General features: G+C 42.8%; 2 protein-coding genes across 2 annotated transcripts; both read left to right on the top strand.

Moving 5' to 3' along the window:
- Nucleotides 1–138: 138 nt before the first annotated feature.
- Nucleotides 139–17,998, top strand: LOC115138134 (hepatocyte growth factor activator-like). Its single transcript, XM_029674646.2, is given in 16 exon segments — nt 139–560; nt 716–779; nt 1,448–1,541; nt 5,294–5,367; nt 5,647–5,790; nt 6,120–6,251; nt 7,158–7,268; nt 7,559–7,596; nt 7,598–7,655; nt 7,658–7,691; nt 8,514–8,611; nt 13,045–13,330; nt 15,569–15,708; nt 16,329–16,469; nt 16,783–16,925; nt 17,705–17,998. Coding segments are annotated over 16 exon segments (1,785 nt in total). The 5' UTR covers nt 139–506; the 3' UTR covers nt 17,879–17,998.
- LOC135574391 (uncharacterized protein DDB_G0271670-like) lies at nt 10,127–11,552 on the top strand (the record flags this gene model as incomplete). The annotated part of the gene is made up of 2 exons (XM_065025984.1): nt 10,127–10,134; nt 10,550–11,552. Coding segments are annotated over exons 1-2 (1,011 nt in total), but the record flags the coding sequence as incomplete, so codon positions are not given.
- Nucleotides 17,999–18,015: the final 17 nt, after the last annotated feature.

The following is an 18,015-nucleotide window of genomic DNA, read 5'->3' on the forward strand; positions in this document are numbered from 1 at the left end:
GTAGTTTACCATAGCAGGCATTTCAATTACTGCAATCTTTGAAAATTAGAGGCTTGGTTATGGGACAGGGGGTGTTCTTGCCACAGCACGCAGCACTTGGAATGTTTATGCATGGTTACCAAACTATGAGAGGAGGGATCCGAAACCATCACCCGCCACCTCCTCCAAAAAGTTACTTTCCATTACATCAAAGATCAGCACTTTCAAGATCTTGCATGTTTAATCGTGGGCGTCTCGTAAGGGAAATTAGTTGCAATTCGATGTTTTGCGTAGAGTGATGGCCATAATCAAAAAGTAGGTCTAATGACGCATTTGATTTACTCAATAGAGTTTGCAGGGAACAGGCTCGCTCTTGCAGCATATCCCACGTTCTCCATGACCAAAAGCAGGCTGAATTCTCTCGAATTGACAGATAAAACGTGACATTTATCTAACGGACCTGATTCAAGAAATTAACTTCAAATACTTTTGCGCACGATAACAGAGACTACATAACCCAAAATATTATGATGCTATACTTTGTGTTACTTTTCCTGCCGTATGTCCTCAGTGTACGAACGGTAAGTGAAGCCATTTCTTACAATTATAGCAGTTCTTCTAGAGCGCAACAAGTGCACGGTTTGCGTCTGGATAGGCATATTTTGGCGTGCATAATTTGCCCAAAAAAGTAAACTAACCGTGCATTACGTTAATACTGTTTTCACTTTGGTTCCAGCGAATGGTACTCCCAAGATATGAAACGTTTAGTGCAAGAAATGTGAACAGAGATAGTCATAAAGGTAATCATTACTATTAACATTAACAACATACATTACCTGTTTAATTGACTACAGTTTTGTGCGTAGTCTTCACTATCCTGTTTCAATGTTGTTTATAAAATGTTGTTTGTATAATATGTTTACACAACTGTGCCATACAGCCCATCAACCAATTTACCAGTCAAGAACTCAATGATAATGACCTCTTTAGTCGATGGAGTTGGAATGCAGAATTATTCATCTTGTGTTGGCAAGGGCACACAATCTCTTTTCATAACAGAACAACGATTAGGCTGTCTAGGGGAATGATATAGTGCTGAGATCTATGCATCCCTTCTACTGTGCTTCCCTAGTAATATAATTTGATTGGGTCCTGGCAGGAGCCACTGTCAACCTCAAAAGATGAATTGTCTATCATATGCTGTGATCCCAAGCCATGGGAGAACACCTGCTTTCTCATATTCAAGTGGCCTCTATTTTGCCGCAAAGTGTTTTAGGGTTGGTATTGTTTCTACTTTCAATATTGATGTTGAACTGATCTTGTGCAGTAAACTTAATGAAATACAGATTTTTTTAAATGTTCTTGTGGAGAATGAGGAATTTATGACTAGAATATGTGTAAAATACAATATGTTCACAATATGTTCACTGAAAACCATATGTATCTACTCCTGTTTCTGTGGATCCAGTCCTTACAGTAGAGGGGAAAGAATGTCAATTCCCATTCCGTCATGGAGGAAGCATTCACCATCACTGTATCACCATCAGCTTCTCCAGCTCTTGGTGAGTCCAGTGTCATCCATTTCAAGTGTCTCTTGGTCACTCTAGTATCCAATGTTTTAGAGACACAAACAAGCACTTCAACCACACACACATTCAGCATAACATTGCCACACATTTCCATTACTCAAAGAGATACACTATATATACAAAAGTATGTGGACACCCCTTCAAATGTGTGGATTTTGGCTATTTCAGGTGTTATAAATTGAGCACACCGCCATGCAATCTCCATAGACAAACATTGCCAGTGGAATGGCCTTAACTGAAGAGCTCAGTGACTTTCAACGTGGCACCGTCATAGGATGCCACCTTTCCAACAAGTCACTTCGTCAAATTTCTGCCCTGCTAGACCTGCCCCGGTCAATTGTAAGGGCTGTTATTGTGAAGTGAAAACGTCTTGGAGCAACAACGGCTCCGCCGCAAGGTGGTAGAGCACACAAGCTCACAGAATGGGACCACCGAATGCTGAAGCGCGTAGCGTGTAAAAATCCTCTGTCCTTTGTTGCAACACTCACTACGGAGTTCCAAACTGCCTCTGGAAGCAACATCAGCTCAAGAACTGTTCGTCGGGAGATACATGAAATGGGTTTCAATGGCCGAGCAGCTGCACACAAGCCTAATATCACCATGCACAATGCCAAGTAGTGTAAAGCTTGCCGCCGTTGGACTCTGGAAGAGTGGAATTTCATTCTCTGGAGTGATGAGTCACGCTTCACCATCTGGAAGTCCAACGGCCGAATCTGGGTGTGGCAGATGCCAGGAGAACGCTACTTGCCGAATGTATAGTGCCAACCTCAAAGTTTGGTGGAGGAGAAATAATGGTCTGGGGCTGTTTTTTATGGTTTGGGCTAAGCCCCTTAGTTCCAGTGAAGGGAAATATTAATGCTACAGCACACAATAACATTCTAGACGATTCTGTGCTTCCAACTTTGTGGGAACAGTTTGGGGAAGGCCCTTTCCTGTCTCAGCATGACAATGCCGCTGTGCACAAAGCAAGTTGCATACAGAAATGTTTTGTCGAGATCGGTGTAGAAGAACTTGACTGGCCTGCACTGAGTCCTGACCTCAACTCCATCAAACACCTTTGCGAGCCAGGCCTAATCTCCAAAAATCAGTGCCCGACCTCACTAATGCTTTTGTGGCTGAATGGAAGCAAGTCCCTGCAGCAATGTTCCAACGTCTAATGGAAAGCCTTCCCAGAAGAGTGGAGACTGTTATTGCAGCGAAGGGGGGACCAACTCCATATTAATGCCCATGATTTTAGAATGAGATGTTCGATGAGCAGGTGTCCACATAGTTTTGGCCATGTAGTGTACCTCACTCTTGTGAGGTAGGGGTTTCCCAGTCATAGATTGGTGAGGTGAGACACCCACGCACACACGCACACGAGAGCCATGTGAAAGCCATGCCGTGTCCACATCACTAAGCATCTGTCATGGTCTAAACACACCAGCACATGCATGAAGAGACCACGACAACGCCTCTTCCCCCTCAGGAGGCTGAAAAGATTTGCCATGTGCCCGCAGATCCTCAAAAGGTTCTACAGCTGCACCATTGAGAGCATCTTGACTGGCTGCATCACCGCTTGGTATGGCATACGACCCGCAAGCCGCTACAGCGGGTAGTGCGTACGGCCCAGTATATCACTGGGGCCGAGCTCCCTGCCATCCAGGACCTCTGTACCAGGCGGTTTCCAGAGGAAGGCCCTAAAAATGGTCAAAGACTCCAGACACCCAAGTTATAGACTGTTCTCTCTGCTACCGCACTGTAAACGATACCTATGCACCAAGTCTGGAACCAACAGGACCCTGAACAGCTACTGCCTCCAAGTCATAAGACTGCTATATAGTTAGTTAAACAGTTAACCAAATAGCTACCCGGACTATCTGCATTGACCCTTTTTGCACTAACTTCTTTGACTAATCACATACGTGACTGTTACTGTTTATTATCTATCCTGTTGCCTAGTCATTTTATTCTTAGTTATATGTACATGTCTACCTCAAATACCTCGTACCCCTGCACATCGACTCAGTACTGGTGCCCCTTGTATATAGCCAAGTTATCGTTTCTAAATGTGTATCTATTATTACCTTTATTATTACGTGTTATTACTTTTGTATTATTTCGGTATGTTCTTTCTCTCCTCATTGTTGGGAAGGGCCCGTAAGTAAGCATTTCACTGTAGGTCCACACCTGTTGTTTACGAAGCATGTGAGGAACACAACATGATTTGAAAACGTAACCACTGACAGACATTCTAACCACTAACAGACATTCATTGAGACATGCATTTGCACTGTGACTGTCTCAAGACCCTATATTAATACAGTAAATATAAAGACTTAAACTTAATTATAGTCCTCGTTAATCCATGTGGTATTGCCCTAAAAAGTAATGAGGTGACTGTATGCAAACTTCCATGACCTAATTGGGCTATCCTAAATGGCTTCATATGCCAACGCTAGTCAGCACTGCTAATTTATTCGCCAAAAACTGTCATAAATGCTAATGTCATGTCATAACATGTTTATGACACGGTTGCGCAGGTTTTATAGCCTAGGTTTGAGTTCATGGTTTATAGTAATGACTGTCTCATGTCTCAGAACTAACTATTTACTTTCCACAAATTGTGACACAGCAAGATGCCTCACTGCCTTCTTGTGAAAACAACTAGACCACAGATCTGTGTCTCATAACCACAGAGCTGTTGGATAGGGAGTGCTATGATAAAGTCATCTGTGTGACTGTGCTGCAGCTGCAGAGTAAATCCACTCAGGCTATGACAGGGCTGGTTGGCGTCTGCAAGTATGAACAACTAGAATGTAATTCAATATGAATCATGCTCTTGCCCTCTCCCACTCAGTCCTCAAGTAACAGCAAGTGCTCAGTGCTGGCTCATCTTAAACTCTGAGGGTTTTCGAGGGTGTGTGTGTGTGTGTATATGTATGCATGGTTGTGTAGGTGTGTGTATATGTGTGTGTGAGTGTGTGTGTGTGTGTGTATATAGTGTGTGTATATGTGTGTGTGTGTGTGTGTGTGTGTGTGTGTGTGTGTATATATATGTATGCATGAATGTGTAGGTGTGTGTGTGTGTGTATATATGTGCATGGTTGTGTAGGTGTGTGTATATGTGTGTGTGTGTGTGTGTGTGTGTGTGTGTGTGTGTGTGTGTGTGTGTGTGTGTGTGTGTGTGTGTGTGTGTATGCATGGTTGTGTGTGTGTGTGTATATGTGTGTGTGTGTGTGTGTGTGTGTGTGTATGTATGCATGGTTGTGTAGGTGTGTGTGTGTGTGTGTCCGCTTATGAACTCAGCCACTGGGATCCCAGCTTGAGAGTCACTTTGATCTCAATGTTTCTCCATTAGTTTCTCAATGGATTTTGAAAGCCAAGTCTTTTGGTTTGGTGTATTGGGTGTAGTTACTGTAGTTAGCGGGTGTGGATTGATGGGTGGGGGAATCAATAAAACGTCTAATCCATTTTGGTAATATAGCTTTGGTCCCAAAAGGATTAAAGTGCAGTGCTCCTCAACTATTATGAAAGACAGTTAATAAGTATGGTATCCGTTTCAAACCCACTTCTTGTACTTGCTGGAGATATGCAGGTTTCTGCGGAGTATCCTTATGGTTCTTAGTCAGGTGACTGATCGTGTTCAATGTGCTGTTGATTTGCTATCTGACTCCTTGATCTCAATGGCCAGGTTGAAACTGTTGCATGTGAGCTACAGGAATGTTTTTATTTCCGCATCATAGGTGTTCTCTGACGCACAACTTTGATCGGGACTTTCTCTGGGGATACTGTGCACCTGCGAACACTCAACCCATTGGTGAGAGGTCATTCTTGTAGATTCTGTGGACAAGACCTCATGATCTACAAAGTCTTATGTTGTCTCTGTGTATTTATAGGATCTTAAAGATACATTTCCTGCTATTTACGGTAGTGGCATGCATAAACATAATATTTTTTCATCACTAGCTAGGTTTCCATCCAATTGTCAAACAGTGTTCAAATTAAACACACCAAAGTTGGTCAATTCTTTATTCTTATGTTAGCATGCTGTTTCTTTCTAATGTTTTCACTAATGTTCTCAGTTGTTGTGTTTTAGTGTTCGTCCACTCATCACGCAGATTCACAGACCCTTGTCAGGTGAATCCATGTCAAAATGGCGGCATCTGCACTCTGGTCCCCCGCAGACGCTCCTTCGAGTGCTCCTGTCCAGAGAGCTTCACTGGGAGGCACTGTGATCAGAGTGAGTAACTTCCAGTATCATACTTTCTATATGGACTTGTGTTTCAAAGCAGTTTCAATTCAACTAAACCAATTATACATTTTTAGGTTAGAGTCAATTGTCAATGGGGTTTTATTTCTCATTGCAGTATGACAAAGTGTGGGGGTGGTAGAGAAACTGTCTTCCCTTTTGAGAAGTACCTTTAGTGCATTAACCCTTATCTTGCTCTTCACAATGCCAAACACTTACCACAAAACACGCCCCCCTAACTCCTCATTGACCTGTTCACTTCCTCCTCTTCTCTTGTTTTACCCAACTACCTTTGATCTCTCTATTCTCCCCTTTGTCAGGGAAGTGCTATGAAACCATACACCTGAGATATTACGACATTGGAAAATCATGGGGAAGGATCTACCTTCGTAACGTGGAACGGTGCACATGTGTGGACGGGGAGATCTCCTGTGAGAGAGTCCGCTATACTGGTAAAAGACATTCTTACTCAGATCCTTTGTTACTTTAGCTTCAGCCACTCTGTGCTTTTTTGTTGTTGTTGAAAATGAGAGTGGAACCTTAGAGTTGATGAGGTGCTGTCTCTTGGCTTAGAAATTGGTCCCTGGATGGGCCCCTGAGTTGAGGGCCCCCTTAAACCTTTGGAGTATGAGGGCTTCTCTAGTTGAAAATCTTCCCATCCCGACATTCCTCAATCTCCCACACCTTTTGGATGATCAGATCTCTAGCCTCGACTGTGTTGCCAGGCATCTCACTGTATTCTCAATGCCTTAATGGTTGGGAGTGGTTCGGGCGAGCCTACCAGGCCTTGAGAAACCCTCTGAACTCCCTCTCTCCTTTTGAGGCCCCTCAGAACGCGTGAGAGAAACCTCTCAGCCAAAAGATAAAGGTGCTTTCGTCTCTACGGTGGACGTTTGATGGGTGTTGAAAAGACACTTTGGAGAGCCCCTTGAACCAAACCTGTTTTGTTTTGTCATGGTATTAGGATTTTTACAAGGTTCTGCAAACAGATTTGATTTAGTGCTATCATTTCCTGCACCCCACCTTCCCAGCCTGTTATATATGCTATTCCCACTCATACTGCCCCCACATGGCCACTCCAAGAACAAAATCAGTCAACTACTGTACACCGGTGTTTGTGTTTGTGAAAGCATTTCTCCCATTCTACTTTTGCAACCCTGAACCGTAAGTGCTCGACTACGTGGGTAATCTAATGCTTGTGTGTTTTGATCAAAGTAAACACGCTTTAAGCACTGATGCAAGAACAGCTCCTGTGTTTATCATGCAGCAGCGGGAGGCAGGATAAAGGTGGTTGGAACTGATCCCAGTGCTGTGGTTTTTCATAATGTATTATACCTGATGTGTGTAACTGTCCTCAGTCTGCAGTGAGAACCCCTGTGAGAACGATGGTACGTGCCGACTCATCACAGCCACCAGGGAGGAGGTGTGTGCCTGCAGGCCTGGCTACAGTGGACCCTACTGTAGCATTGGTGAGTCCAACTGCTACATGCTAACACAGTCACTGTTCGATTTACATTGCTAGGTTAGCCTAGCTTAGCATAGCTGTAGTTTAGCATTACTGGTCTTAGCCAGAGGTCATACACTGGGATAGAGAAGACATTTTATGATGTTTATTCTGCTCTGTGACTACAAACATTTAGATAGTCCAATACAAATAAGGTAAACAGATAGACACGCACACACTCTCATAACACTTAAACACAGGAAACTGTGATATACATGGTATACTGTCTCATCCCCCACATCTCTTGTTGTTCAGCTCCGGAGGTGGAGTGCTATGACAACAAGGGCACAGACTTACCGTGGCGTGGTGGGCACCACTGTCTCTGGTGCCCGCTTTCTGCCGTGGAGAGCGTCCCCCTCAGGGGCTTGGGGGAAATCTCCTACTGCAGGCGTGTGTCCAGCATTAGGTTGTCTTCCTTTCTTTATTTCTATGTCTTTATTGACAACCAATCTGGCCACCCAAAACAGAAGCTGAAGTCTATGCTTCATGCCTGTCATGTCAGCACTATCTCACCACTATCATCCACCTCCCTCAATCTGTCTGGCCTTGATGGTAATATGGTCATTCACCTTCCCCTTTGTCTGGCCTTGTTGATATGGTCATTCACATTCCCCTTTGTCTGGCCTTGTTGATATGGCCATTCACATTCCCCTTTGTCTGGCCTTGATGATGATATGGCCATTCACCTTCCCCTTTGTCTGGCCTTGTTGATATGGTCATTCACCTTTCCCATTTGTCTGGCCTTGTTGATATGGTCATTCACCTTCCCCTTTGTCTGGCCTTGTTGATATGGTCATTTACCTTCCCCTTTGTCTGGCCTTGGTGATATGGCCATTCACCTTCCCCTTTGTCTGGCCTTGTTGATATGGTCATTCACCTTCCTCTTTGTCTGGCCTTGTTGATATGGTCATTCACTTTCCCCTTTGTCTGGCCTTGATGGTAATATGGTCATTCACCTTCCCCTTTGTCTGGCCTTGATGGTAATATGGTCATTCACCTTCCCCTGTCTGTCAGGCCTTGATGCTGATATGGTAATTCTACCTGGTACAGACAGAAAAGGATGGGCTTCCCCTCTGACTCTGATTAATTTGAAGGTTTCTTCCTTCTTGGGATTTTTTTTTGGCACTGTGCTTCTGCTTACTCTTTGGGAGTCCAGGCCAGGGTACTGTTAAGTGTCATAACAGCAGTGTAACATTTCCACTGTGTCCAGAAACCCAGATAGGGACAAGATGCCGTGGTGCTACACTCTCAGTGATGGAGCCATCTCCTGGGAGAAGTATGATATTCCGCCTTGTGTCATAAGTTCATGTGAGTAGCATAAGTGCTCAGGGCTGTAGCCATGGTCTGAATTTTAGTGACGTCCATGTTATTTGGACAACGGCAAAAACAAAAACAAAATGTCCCCAGCCATTATCACATTGGCTGCTGTAGCTTCGTTAATCTCAGTCGATCTACAAACACATAGCCTATTAGCTATACAGTTAGCCGCTACACATTAACTCACATTAACTCAGCACTGAGATTAAAAACGATAATTTAATACGTACAGATGGATCTGTTAGCAGAAAAAACATTTTTATTAGCAAAGGTTTAACAAATAAGTTTGCTTTACAGAACTTTTTTTTTATTGCAGTGTTATAGCAATATTTCTGCAATTCTACACATTGTGCCAAGACTTATGTCATGTTAATATGATATTTGAAGGAGAGTGACGAACAAAATCAATGCAGGGCCCCACGTGTGCATGTGACCGCGTGCTCGGTCGGTAATTCGGACATGATTACTACAAGTTTAGATAGCTGGCTGGACTAATTTACCAATCTAAAAATGTTTTACTGTCTATGGGCGAAATTGAGTGACTCAGTGAGTGACATAAGAAGAGGAAAACTGCTGATGCACTACCAAGTTTGGAAATGGCACCTTTTGTATTCTACTGCTCTAATTCTCCACAGTAAATTGAGGCCCCGACTGAGTTCCTTGAAAAAATGGTGTCCTCATATGTAGCTACGGGCCTGAAAGTGCTATAATGGGGCATCGCAAAAGCAGCAGGTTTTTTAGTTGCTACGCTGGAAGCTTAGTTCTTCCCAGTGCGAAAAGAGCCGCAAGCCACTTGATCAAATATTTTCAGGTGTGAGCCGCGTGTCCAAATTCTTGAAAAAAGAACTCTGGTCTTGTCATATCACAAGGAATAACCTTGTTATAGGACTTAATTTAACGGATTGATTGATTATACCTTTGTGGATAAAGCTTACTTAAAAAAAAAAACAGTGTTGAGTTACATGTCTCCAATGAACCTGCTTCAAATTATAGAGCTCGGCGAGTCTCTCTGATCCGTGAGGGGCTTTGTCTTTAATCAACGGTGAAATATGCATTTGGCAGTCTTCAATTTCTTCTCCCTTAAAACGTTTACTGTATTGTTATGAGCTATGAAGAGTTTGACAGCATTTTGAATCCCACCAGCAGCTGCTTCTCATTTAAGTAGAATAGAACATCCTCTCTCTTTATATTCCCTCCAAAAATGTTGTGCTCCGCTTTCACAGAACTATGACAACCCCATGACACGACGCCTCCGTAACATTCAAAAGCACTCTGCAAACTTAATTAAAAGGCATCACTTTTTTAATTAAAAAAATGTCTGCGTTAGGGATTAAAAATAAGCTTCTTGGAAATGTACTGCACTTACCTTCCCTGTGCCAGAAGAGAATGTTAACTTTACATAAGTACTGTTTCAGTAGAAAGTCAGGATAGTATCTTGACACATGTAGCCTGCTGTTTGAAGAGAATAGGTTAGATGAGAGGAAGTATGAGTCACTCAGAATCAACATGTCAAGGTTTGCCAAATGCTTCTGTAGTGACTGGGACAACTTGGCTCTGTTATATCGATGTCATGATGCCATGAGTATGCATAGAAAGCACATTCTTTGGCCAACCACTATTTCACCACTTTTGTTAATGTTAATTGTTGGGTGGCAAATTGTATGCAATTCTGAACTTCTGGGTAGTAGGTAGTAGTAGTAGCAGTAGTAGTAGTAGTAGTAGTTGTAGTAGTAGTAGTAGCACTAGTAGTAGTAGTAGTAGTAGCAGTAGCACTAGTAGTAGTAGTAGTTGTAGTAGTAGTAGCAGTTGTAGTAGTAGTAGCACTAGTAGTAGTAGTAGTAGCACTACTACTAGTAGTAGCTGTAGTAGTAGCAGTAGTAGCACTACTAGTAGAAGTGTCAGTAGGATTATTCTTATTCTTATTAGTAGTAGTAGTAGTAGTAGCACTAGTAGTAGTAGTAGTAGCACTAGTAGTAGTAGTAGTAGTAGCACTAGTAGTAGTAGTAGTAGTAGTAGTAGCAGTAGTAGCAGTAGTAGTAGTAGTAGTAGTAGTAGTAACACTAGTAGTAGTAGTAGTAGTAGCACTAGTAGTAGTAGTAGTAGCACTAGTAGTAGTAGTAGTAGCACTAGTAGTAGTAGTAGTAGTAGTAGTAGTAGCAGCAGCAGTAGTAGTAGTCGTAGTAGCACTAGTAGTAGTAGTAGCAGCAGCAGTAGTAGTAGTAGTAGTAGTAGTAGCACTAGTAGTAGTAGTAGTAGTAGCAGTAGTAGTGGTAGTAGTAGCAGTAGCAGTAGCAGTAGCAGTAGTAGTAGTAGTAGTAGCAGTAGTAGTAGTAGTAGCACTAGTAGTAGCAGTAGTAGTAGTTGCAATATTAGTAGTAGTAGTAGTAGTAGCAGCAGTAGTAGTAGTAGCAGTAGTAGTAGTAGTAGCACTACTAGTAGTATTAGTAGTAGTAGTAGTAGCACTAATAGTAGTAGTAGTAGTAGCACTAGTAGTAGCACTAGTAGTAGTAGAAGTAGTAGTAGAAGTAGTAGCACTAGTAGTAGTAGTAGTAGTAGTAGCAGTAGCACTAGTAGTAGTAGTAGCTGTAGTAGTAGCACTAGTAGTAGCAGTAGTAGTAGTAGAAGTAGTAGTAGAAGTAGTAGCACTAGTAGCACTAGTAGTAGTAGTAGTAGCACTAGTAGTAGTAGTAGCTGTAGTAGTAGCAGTAGTAACACTATTAGTAGAAGTGTCAGTAGGATTATTCTTATTCTTATTAGTAGTAGTAGTAGTAGTAGCACTAGTAGTAGTAGTAGCACTAGTAGTAGTAGTAGTAGCACTAGTAGTAGAAGTAGTAGCACTAGTAGTAGTAGTAGTAGCGCTAGTAGTATTAGTAGTAGCACCAGTAGTAGTAGGAGTAGCACTAGTAGTAGTAGTAGTATCACTAGTAGTAGTAGTAGTAGCACTAGTAGTAGTAGTAGTAGCACTAGTAGTAGTAGTAGTAGCACTAGTAGTAGTAGTAGCTGTAGTAGTAGCAGTAGTAGCACTACTAGTAGAAGTGTCAGTAGGATTATTCTTATTCTTATTAGTAGTAGTAGCACTAGTAGTAGTAGTAGTAGTAGCACTAGTAGTAGTAGTAGTAGTAGTAGCACTAGTAGTAGTAGTAGCAGTAGTAGTAGTAGCAGTAGCAGTGGCAGCAGCAGTAGTAGCAGCAGTAGCAGCAGCAGCAGCAGCAGCAGCAGCAGCAGCAGCAGCACTGGTGGTGGTAGCAGCAGTGCAGTAGTAGTAGCAGTAGCAGCAGCAGCAGCAGCAGTAAATTAGCACTAGTAGTAGCAGTAGCAGCACTAGTAGTAGCAGCAGTAGTAGCACTAGTAGTAGTAGTAGTAGTAGTAGTAGCAGCAGCAGTAGTAGTAGTCATAGTAGCACTAGTAGTAGTAGTAGCAGCAGCAGTAGTAGTAGTAGTAGCACAGCACTAGCAGCAGCAGCAGTAGCACTAGTAGTAGTAGTAGTAGCACTAGTAGTGGTGGTAGTAGTGGCAGTAGTAGCAGTGGTGGTAGTAGTAGCAGTGGTAGTAGGAGCAGCACCAGCAGTAGCAGTGGCAGTAGTAGCAGCAGTGGTAGCAGTAGTAGCAGTGTAGTAGTAGCAGCAGTAGTAGTAGTAGTAGTAGTAGCAGTCACAGTAGTAGTAGCACTACTAGTAGCAGCAGCAGTAATAGTAGTAGCACCCAGTAGCAGTAGTAGTAGCACTAGTAGTAGCACTAGTAGTAGCAGCAGTAGTAGTAGCAGTGGTAGCAGAAGTAGTAGCACTAGTAGCAGTAGTAGTAGCAGCAAGCAGTAGTAGTAGCACTAGTAGTAGAAGTAGTAGCACTAGTAGTAGTAGTAGTAGTAGTAGCACTAGTAGTAGTAGTAGCACTAGTAGTATAAGTAGTAGCACTAGTAGTAGTAGTAGTAGCACTAGTAGTAGTAGTAGTAGTAGTAGTAGCACTAGTAGTAGTAGTAGTATCACTAGTAGTAGTAGTAGCAGTAGTAGTAGTAGCAGTAGTAGTAGCAGTAGTAGTAGTAGCAGTAGCAGTAGTAGTAGTAGTAGCAGTAGCAGTAGTAGTAGTAGTAGTAGTAGCAGTAGTAGTAGTTGCACTACTAGTAGTAGTAGTAGTAGTAGCACTAGTAGTAGTAGCACTAGTAGTAGCACTAGTAGTAGCAGTAGTAGTAGTAGTAGTAGTAGCAGTAGTAGTAGTAGTAGTAGTAGTAGCAGTAGCAGTAGTAGTAGTAGCAGTAGTAGTAGAAGACTACCAGCAGTAGTAGTTTAGTAGTACCAGTTTATGACTAGTATTACCCTATCACATGTTGACACTGAAGTCAATGCTCTTCAGTAAACGTGAATTGATTTTGCACTGATTAAAAAGGAAGCCCTTGTAAACTTAAGTCTGCTTCCATATTCATTTACACAGCTTCTTTGCGGAGAGTGGTTCCATTGCCACAGCTGCCATCGCCAGCTAATGTCCTTCCTGACACCAACCAAACCAACCACACCAAGCCAGACAAGAAGCCTGTGTGCGGAAAGAAGAACAATAAGAGGATATCGGTGGCCAGGGGTCGTATCCTGGGTGGCAGCTCTGCCCTGCCCGGTACCCATCCCTGGATGGCAGCCCTCTACATAGGAGATGACATCTTCTGTGCGGGTACCCTGGTCTCGTCCTGCTGGGTGGTCTCTGCTGCCCACTGCTTCTTCCGCAGGTACAGTAGAAATACAGCATATAGACACTACAGATGTATGATCTTAATTGTATCACTTTGTTGCAGGATAACTTTTCTGCAATGCAGGTCATTTAAAACTTGTAGTTTATTTGAGGTTTGAAAAGGCTTCTGAAGTTTGTAATTTCCACATACGAAAAATGTGCACTATATATACAATAGTATGTGGACACCCCTTCATATGAGTCTATTCTGCTATTTCCGCCACACCCGTTGCTGACAGGTGTATAAAATTGAGCAGACAGCCATGCCATCTCCATAGACAAACATTGGCAGTAGAATGGACTTTCTGAAGAGCTCTGGGACTTTCCAACTTGTCAGTTTGTCAAATTTCTGCCCTGTTAGAGCTGCAACACTCACTACCGAGTTCCAAATAGCCTCTGGAAGCAACATAGCCGCACACAAGCTTAAGATCACCAATGTGCAATGCCAAGCGTCGGCTGGAGTCGTGTAAAGCTCGCCGCCATTAGACTGTGGAGCAGTGTAAACGCATTCTCTGGAATGATGAATCATGCTTCACCATCTGGCAGTCCGACGGATGAATCTGGGTTTGGCGGATGCCAGGAGAACGCTACCTGCCCAAATGCATAGTGCCAACTGTAAAGTTTGGTGGAGGAGGAATAATAGTGTGGGTCTGTTTTTCATGGTTTGGGCTAGGCCCCTTAGTTCCAATGAAGGGAAATCTTAACACTACAGCATACAACTACATTCTATACAATACTATGACTTCAACTTTGTGGATACAGTTTGGGGAAAGCTCTTTCCTGTTTCAGCATGACAATGGCCCGTGTGCACAAAACGAGGTCCATACAGAAATGGTTTGTCGGGATCGGTGTGGAAGAACTTGACTGGCCTGCACAGAGCCTTGATCTCAACCCCATCGATCACCTTTGGGATGAATTGGAATTGGAACGCAGACTGCGAGCCATGCCTAGTCTTTCAACAACAGTGCCAGACCTCACTAATGCTCTTGTGACAAAATGGAAGTCACCACAGCAATGTTCCAACATCTAGTGGAAAGCCTTCCCAGAAGAGTGGAGGCTGTTAAAGCAGCAAATGGGGGACAAACTCTATATTAATGCCCATGATCTTGGAATGAGCAGGTGTCCACATACTTTTGGTCATTTAGTGTATCAATCCCTACAAAAATGTCCATTAACTGTAATCCACATAATAATTCACATACTGACTCAAATGAATATCCTACACCTGTACAGCACTATTTGGAGCATCCACTTGTGTTTATACATTTTTTCACCTGTTTGTGTTATGCAACATTGAGCCTATTAGACCGTAGAAATAGAGCATATAGAGTAGACAGTTGGACACTACATTGGCATTTGCGTTTATTTTGTCACCTGTTTGTGTGGTATGGATCTATGAGTTAGTCCTTATATTCCTTGAGGGACCATGCACATATTTAAGCCTTCTAATGAAACAATAATAATAAATGGTTTATGATATTTCTGGGTACTTTTTACACCTTTTTCGTGATTTCCAATTGGTAGTTACAGTCTTGTCCCATCGCTGCAACTTGGCCACTCCCATCCCGAGTCGGGAGAGGCGAAGGTCGAGAGTCATGCGATGCAGTGCCTCAGACTGCTGCGTCATTCGGGAGGCCCCACATATAGGCCTTGTTAAATAAAGAATAATTAATATCTTAGGAGTTAGCATGTTGCACAGGTACGTAAAGGCAGTGGAGAGTAGAGTATTTTGTGTGATTACTTTCACATTCAACCTTTAACCTCACATTTTGGCACAGCACATCACAGACACTAGTGGTCAGTAGAGAGATGATTGACATTCTGGACTTTGACCTCAACATTTCCCGTTTTATGAACACACTATATTTAGACGCAAATATTCAGTTTGAGGAAAGCTTTTCAAATGCCCTTTGTAGGTCAATAGGGGAGGGTTTTCATGGTTACTATGGTCTTGGGTCTTTAGGTTTAAACTTTTCAGTTCAGGCACTGTATGTATCAAGCATCTCTGTAGGAGTGCTTAGGATCAGTTTCACCTTTTAGATTACAATGACAGAAATTACATGGACGGGGGGAACCTGGCCCTAGATCAGTACTCTTACTCTGAGATACTTGATACATAAAGCCCCAGGGTATTAATATCATACAGAATAAGTGTCATTGCATTCAGTTGAATTCATGTGACATAATTATCCTACAATGTGCTACTAATGACAAAGAATGATGTGTCTGTCCTCAGTCCCCTTGTGTCAAAGATTCGTGTGATTCTGGGTCAGCATAAGTTCAACGTTACGACTCCTGACACCAAAACCTTTGGAGTGGAGAAGTACATCTTTCCAGAGCGTTTCTCTGTTTTCAATCCAACTCTCCATGACATTGGTAAATCTATTATTTCACGTTCCTATTCACTCACACTGACTATTAGCAAACACACACGCTCAAACACTCACGCAAAGTTGACATTATAGCACACGCTCGTACACTGACTCACACACATCATCCAAAAACTACCACACTCGCCCACACACAGACTAACAAAAACACTCACACATGCCAGTCTGCCTGTCTGCAGCACACACTCTGTCTGCACTCACAGCTGTGCATCTTGGAACAGCTGGCTCCAATGTGAACACACACACACACTGACACACACATTTGAGTGTGACAGTCTCCGGGCATCTGCATCCATTCCGAGGGGACTTACACTTCTCTCTTTTTCTTCTCTTTTCTGAAAGCAAAACAGACATTATTCAATAGTGCAGCAATCGTTCTGTGATTTCATGATTCAACATTTGAGTAACGATGACAGTACATCATACAGCGTGCTGTAACTTATTTTGGATGTTTCACCCGATCAAGGGCGTAATCATTGGAAAATGATCAGCGGTTCTCGATTTGACCTACTTGAAGGTTAAATACAGGTTCAGAAAAATAACACCTGCTATTGACTCCTTGTCACATTTTCCTGTGTTATGATGAGAATGTTTCTATTCCAACAGTTCTTGTGAAACTGAAAAAACAAGATGGCCGCTGTGTAAAAAAGAGCCCGTTTATACGGCCAATCTGCCTGCCCGATAAAGACATGACCTTCCCGGACCAATACTGCTGTCAGATTACTGGCTGGGGCCACATGCATGAGAGTAAGTGTTGTGTCAAAAACTTCCTTGCTTCATTGCTTCTGTTTCATTGTGTGTCTTTCACTCGAGTGTGGTGGTCAGATATGTCATTATGGTCTTGAATGTTTTCATATCACCTTGAAAACTACACGGTAACATCTCAAATAGGCATATATGCATCATATCCAATCATGTGCGCTCCCATATAGGCCCCTCCTTCCTATTCATGTCTTTACATGAATGTCTCATGGATGACACTGCTTCCATATGACCAAATGCTTATAGTATATGACTATATCCCTTTCATTACTGATTTGTTTGTCTTATTTTTCCAAAGAGGCAAATAAATACACCAACCTGCAGGAGGCCGGGGTGAGGATTGTCCCGTTTGAGAGGTGTAACCTGCCTGAAGTCTACGGCAACCATGTGACCTCCAACATGGTCTGTGCCGGGACCAACCGATGTGTGGATGCCTGCCAGGTAATGGTGCATAGATCTAGGGCTCTCTGGACCCAAATTGGAATAGAATGATTTAGATCATGTTTTCTTGTAGATGGTACAGCCAGCCATGAGATAACGATGTGTATTGTGTGAATCAGGCTGAATCACATCCGGCCGTGATTGGGAGTCCCATAGGGCTGCGCACAATTGGCCCAGCGTCGTCCAGGTTTGGCCGTCATTGTAAATAAGAATTTGTTCTTAACTGACTTGCCTAGTTAAATAAAATAAAAAATATATATATACTTTATAATATGGAGGAACCACTGGGCAAAGTTTACAGAACAAGCAGCTCTGCCTATACGCATTTTTCCCTATGTTCTATGGAAACATTTGTAGAATTGCAGCACATGAACTTTAATGCTGAAATTGTTCTCTCCGCCGTCAAAATGGAGGCCACTAAAATGTTTTGCCCTCAAGATGGGGGTGGGGGTGAGGGGGCCCCAACCAAATCTAGCTTACAGCCCCCAAAATGCTAGTGGCGCTTTTGGTTCACAGAACATGCACATGGAGGCTGCTGTAAGAATTGCATGGCCTTCAGTTGCTTTCTCTTTAATATAAAGTTATGGTTAACGTCCCACCTTGTTTATGGGTTGTAATGACAAATATTTTGTTTAGGTAGGAATGGAATTGGTTTATATTGGTGTGTGTAATATAAAGTTTCAAGGGGATGACTCATTGTTTGTTGTTTGTGTGTGTGTGTGCGTGTATGTGTGTGTGTGTCTGCGTGTGTGCCGCTCTGCGTATGTGTGTTCCCCCAGGGTGACTCAGGAGGCCCCCTGGCTTGTGTGAAGGATGATGTCAGCTTCCTGTATGGAGTTATCAGCTGGGGCGATGGCTGTGGAAAGACTGGGAAGCCTGGCGTCTACACCAAAGTCGTTAACTATGTGAACTGGATCAACACAATTATCAAGCGCAAGCCCAAGTCTAAATAAATGGACATTACCGCTGGTATTTTTTATATGTACTATGTGTACATACTGTGGAAGAATAGTGATATTTACACAACTGTGAAATAAATATTATTTTGTGACCGAATAAACATTTTAAATGTTGTTAAACTTGTATGTCC

Source organism: Oncorhynchus nerka, linkage group LG12, assembly GCF_034236695.1.
Source record: "Oncorhynchus nerka isolate Pitt River linkage group LG12, Oner_Uvic_2.0, whole genome shotgun sequence".
In the NCBI taxonomy this organism is placed as follows: domain Eukaryota; kingdom Metazoa; phylum Chordata; class Actinopteri; order Salmoniformes; family Salmonidae; genus Oncorhynchus; species Oncorhynchus nerka.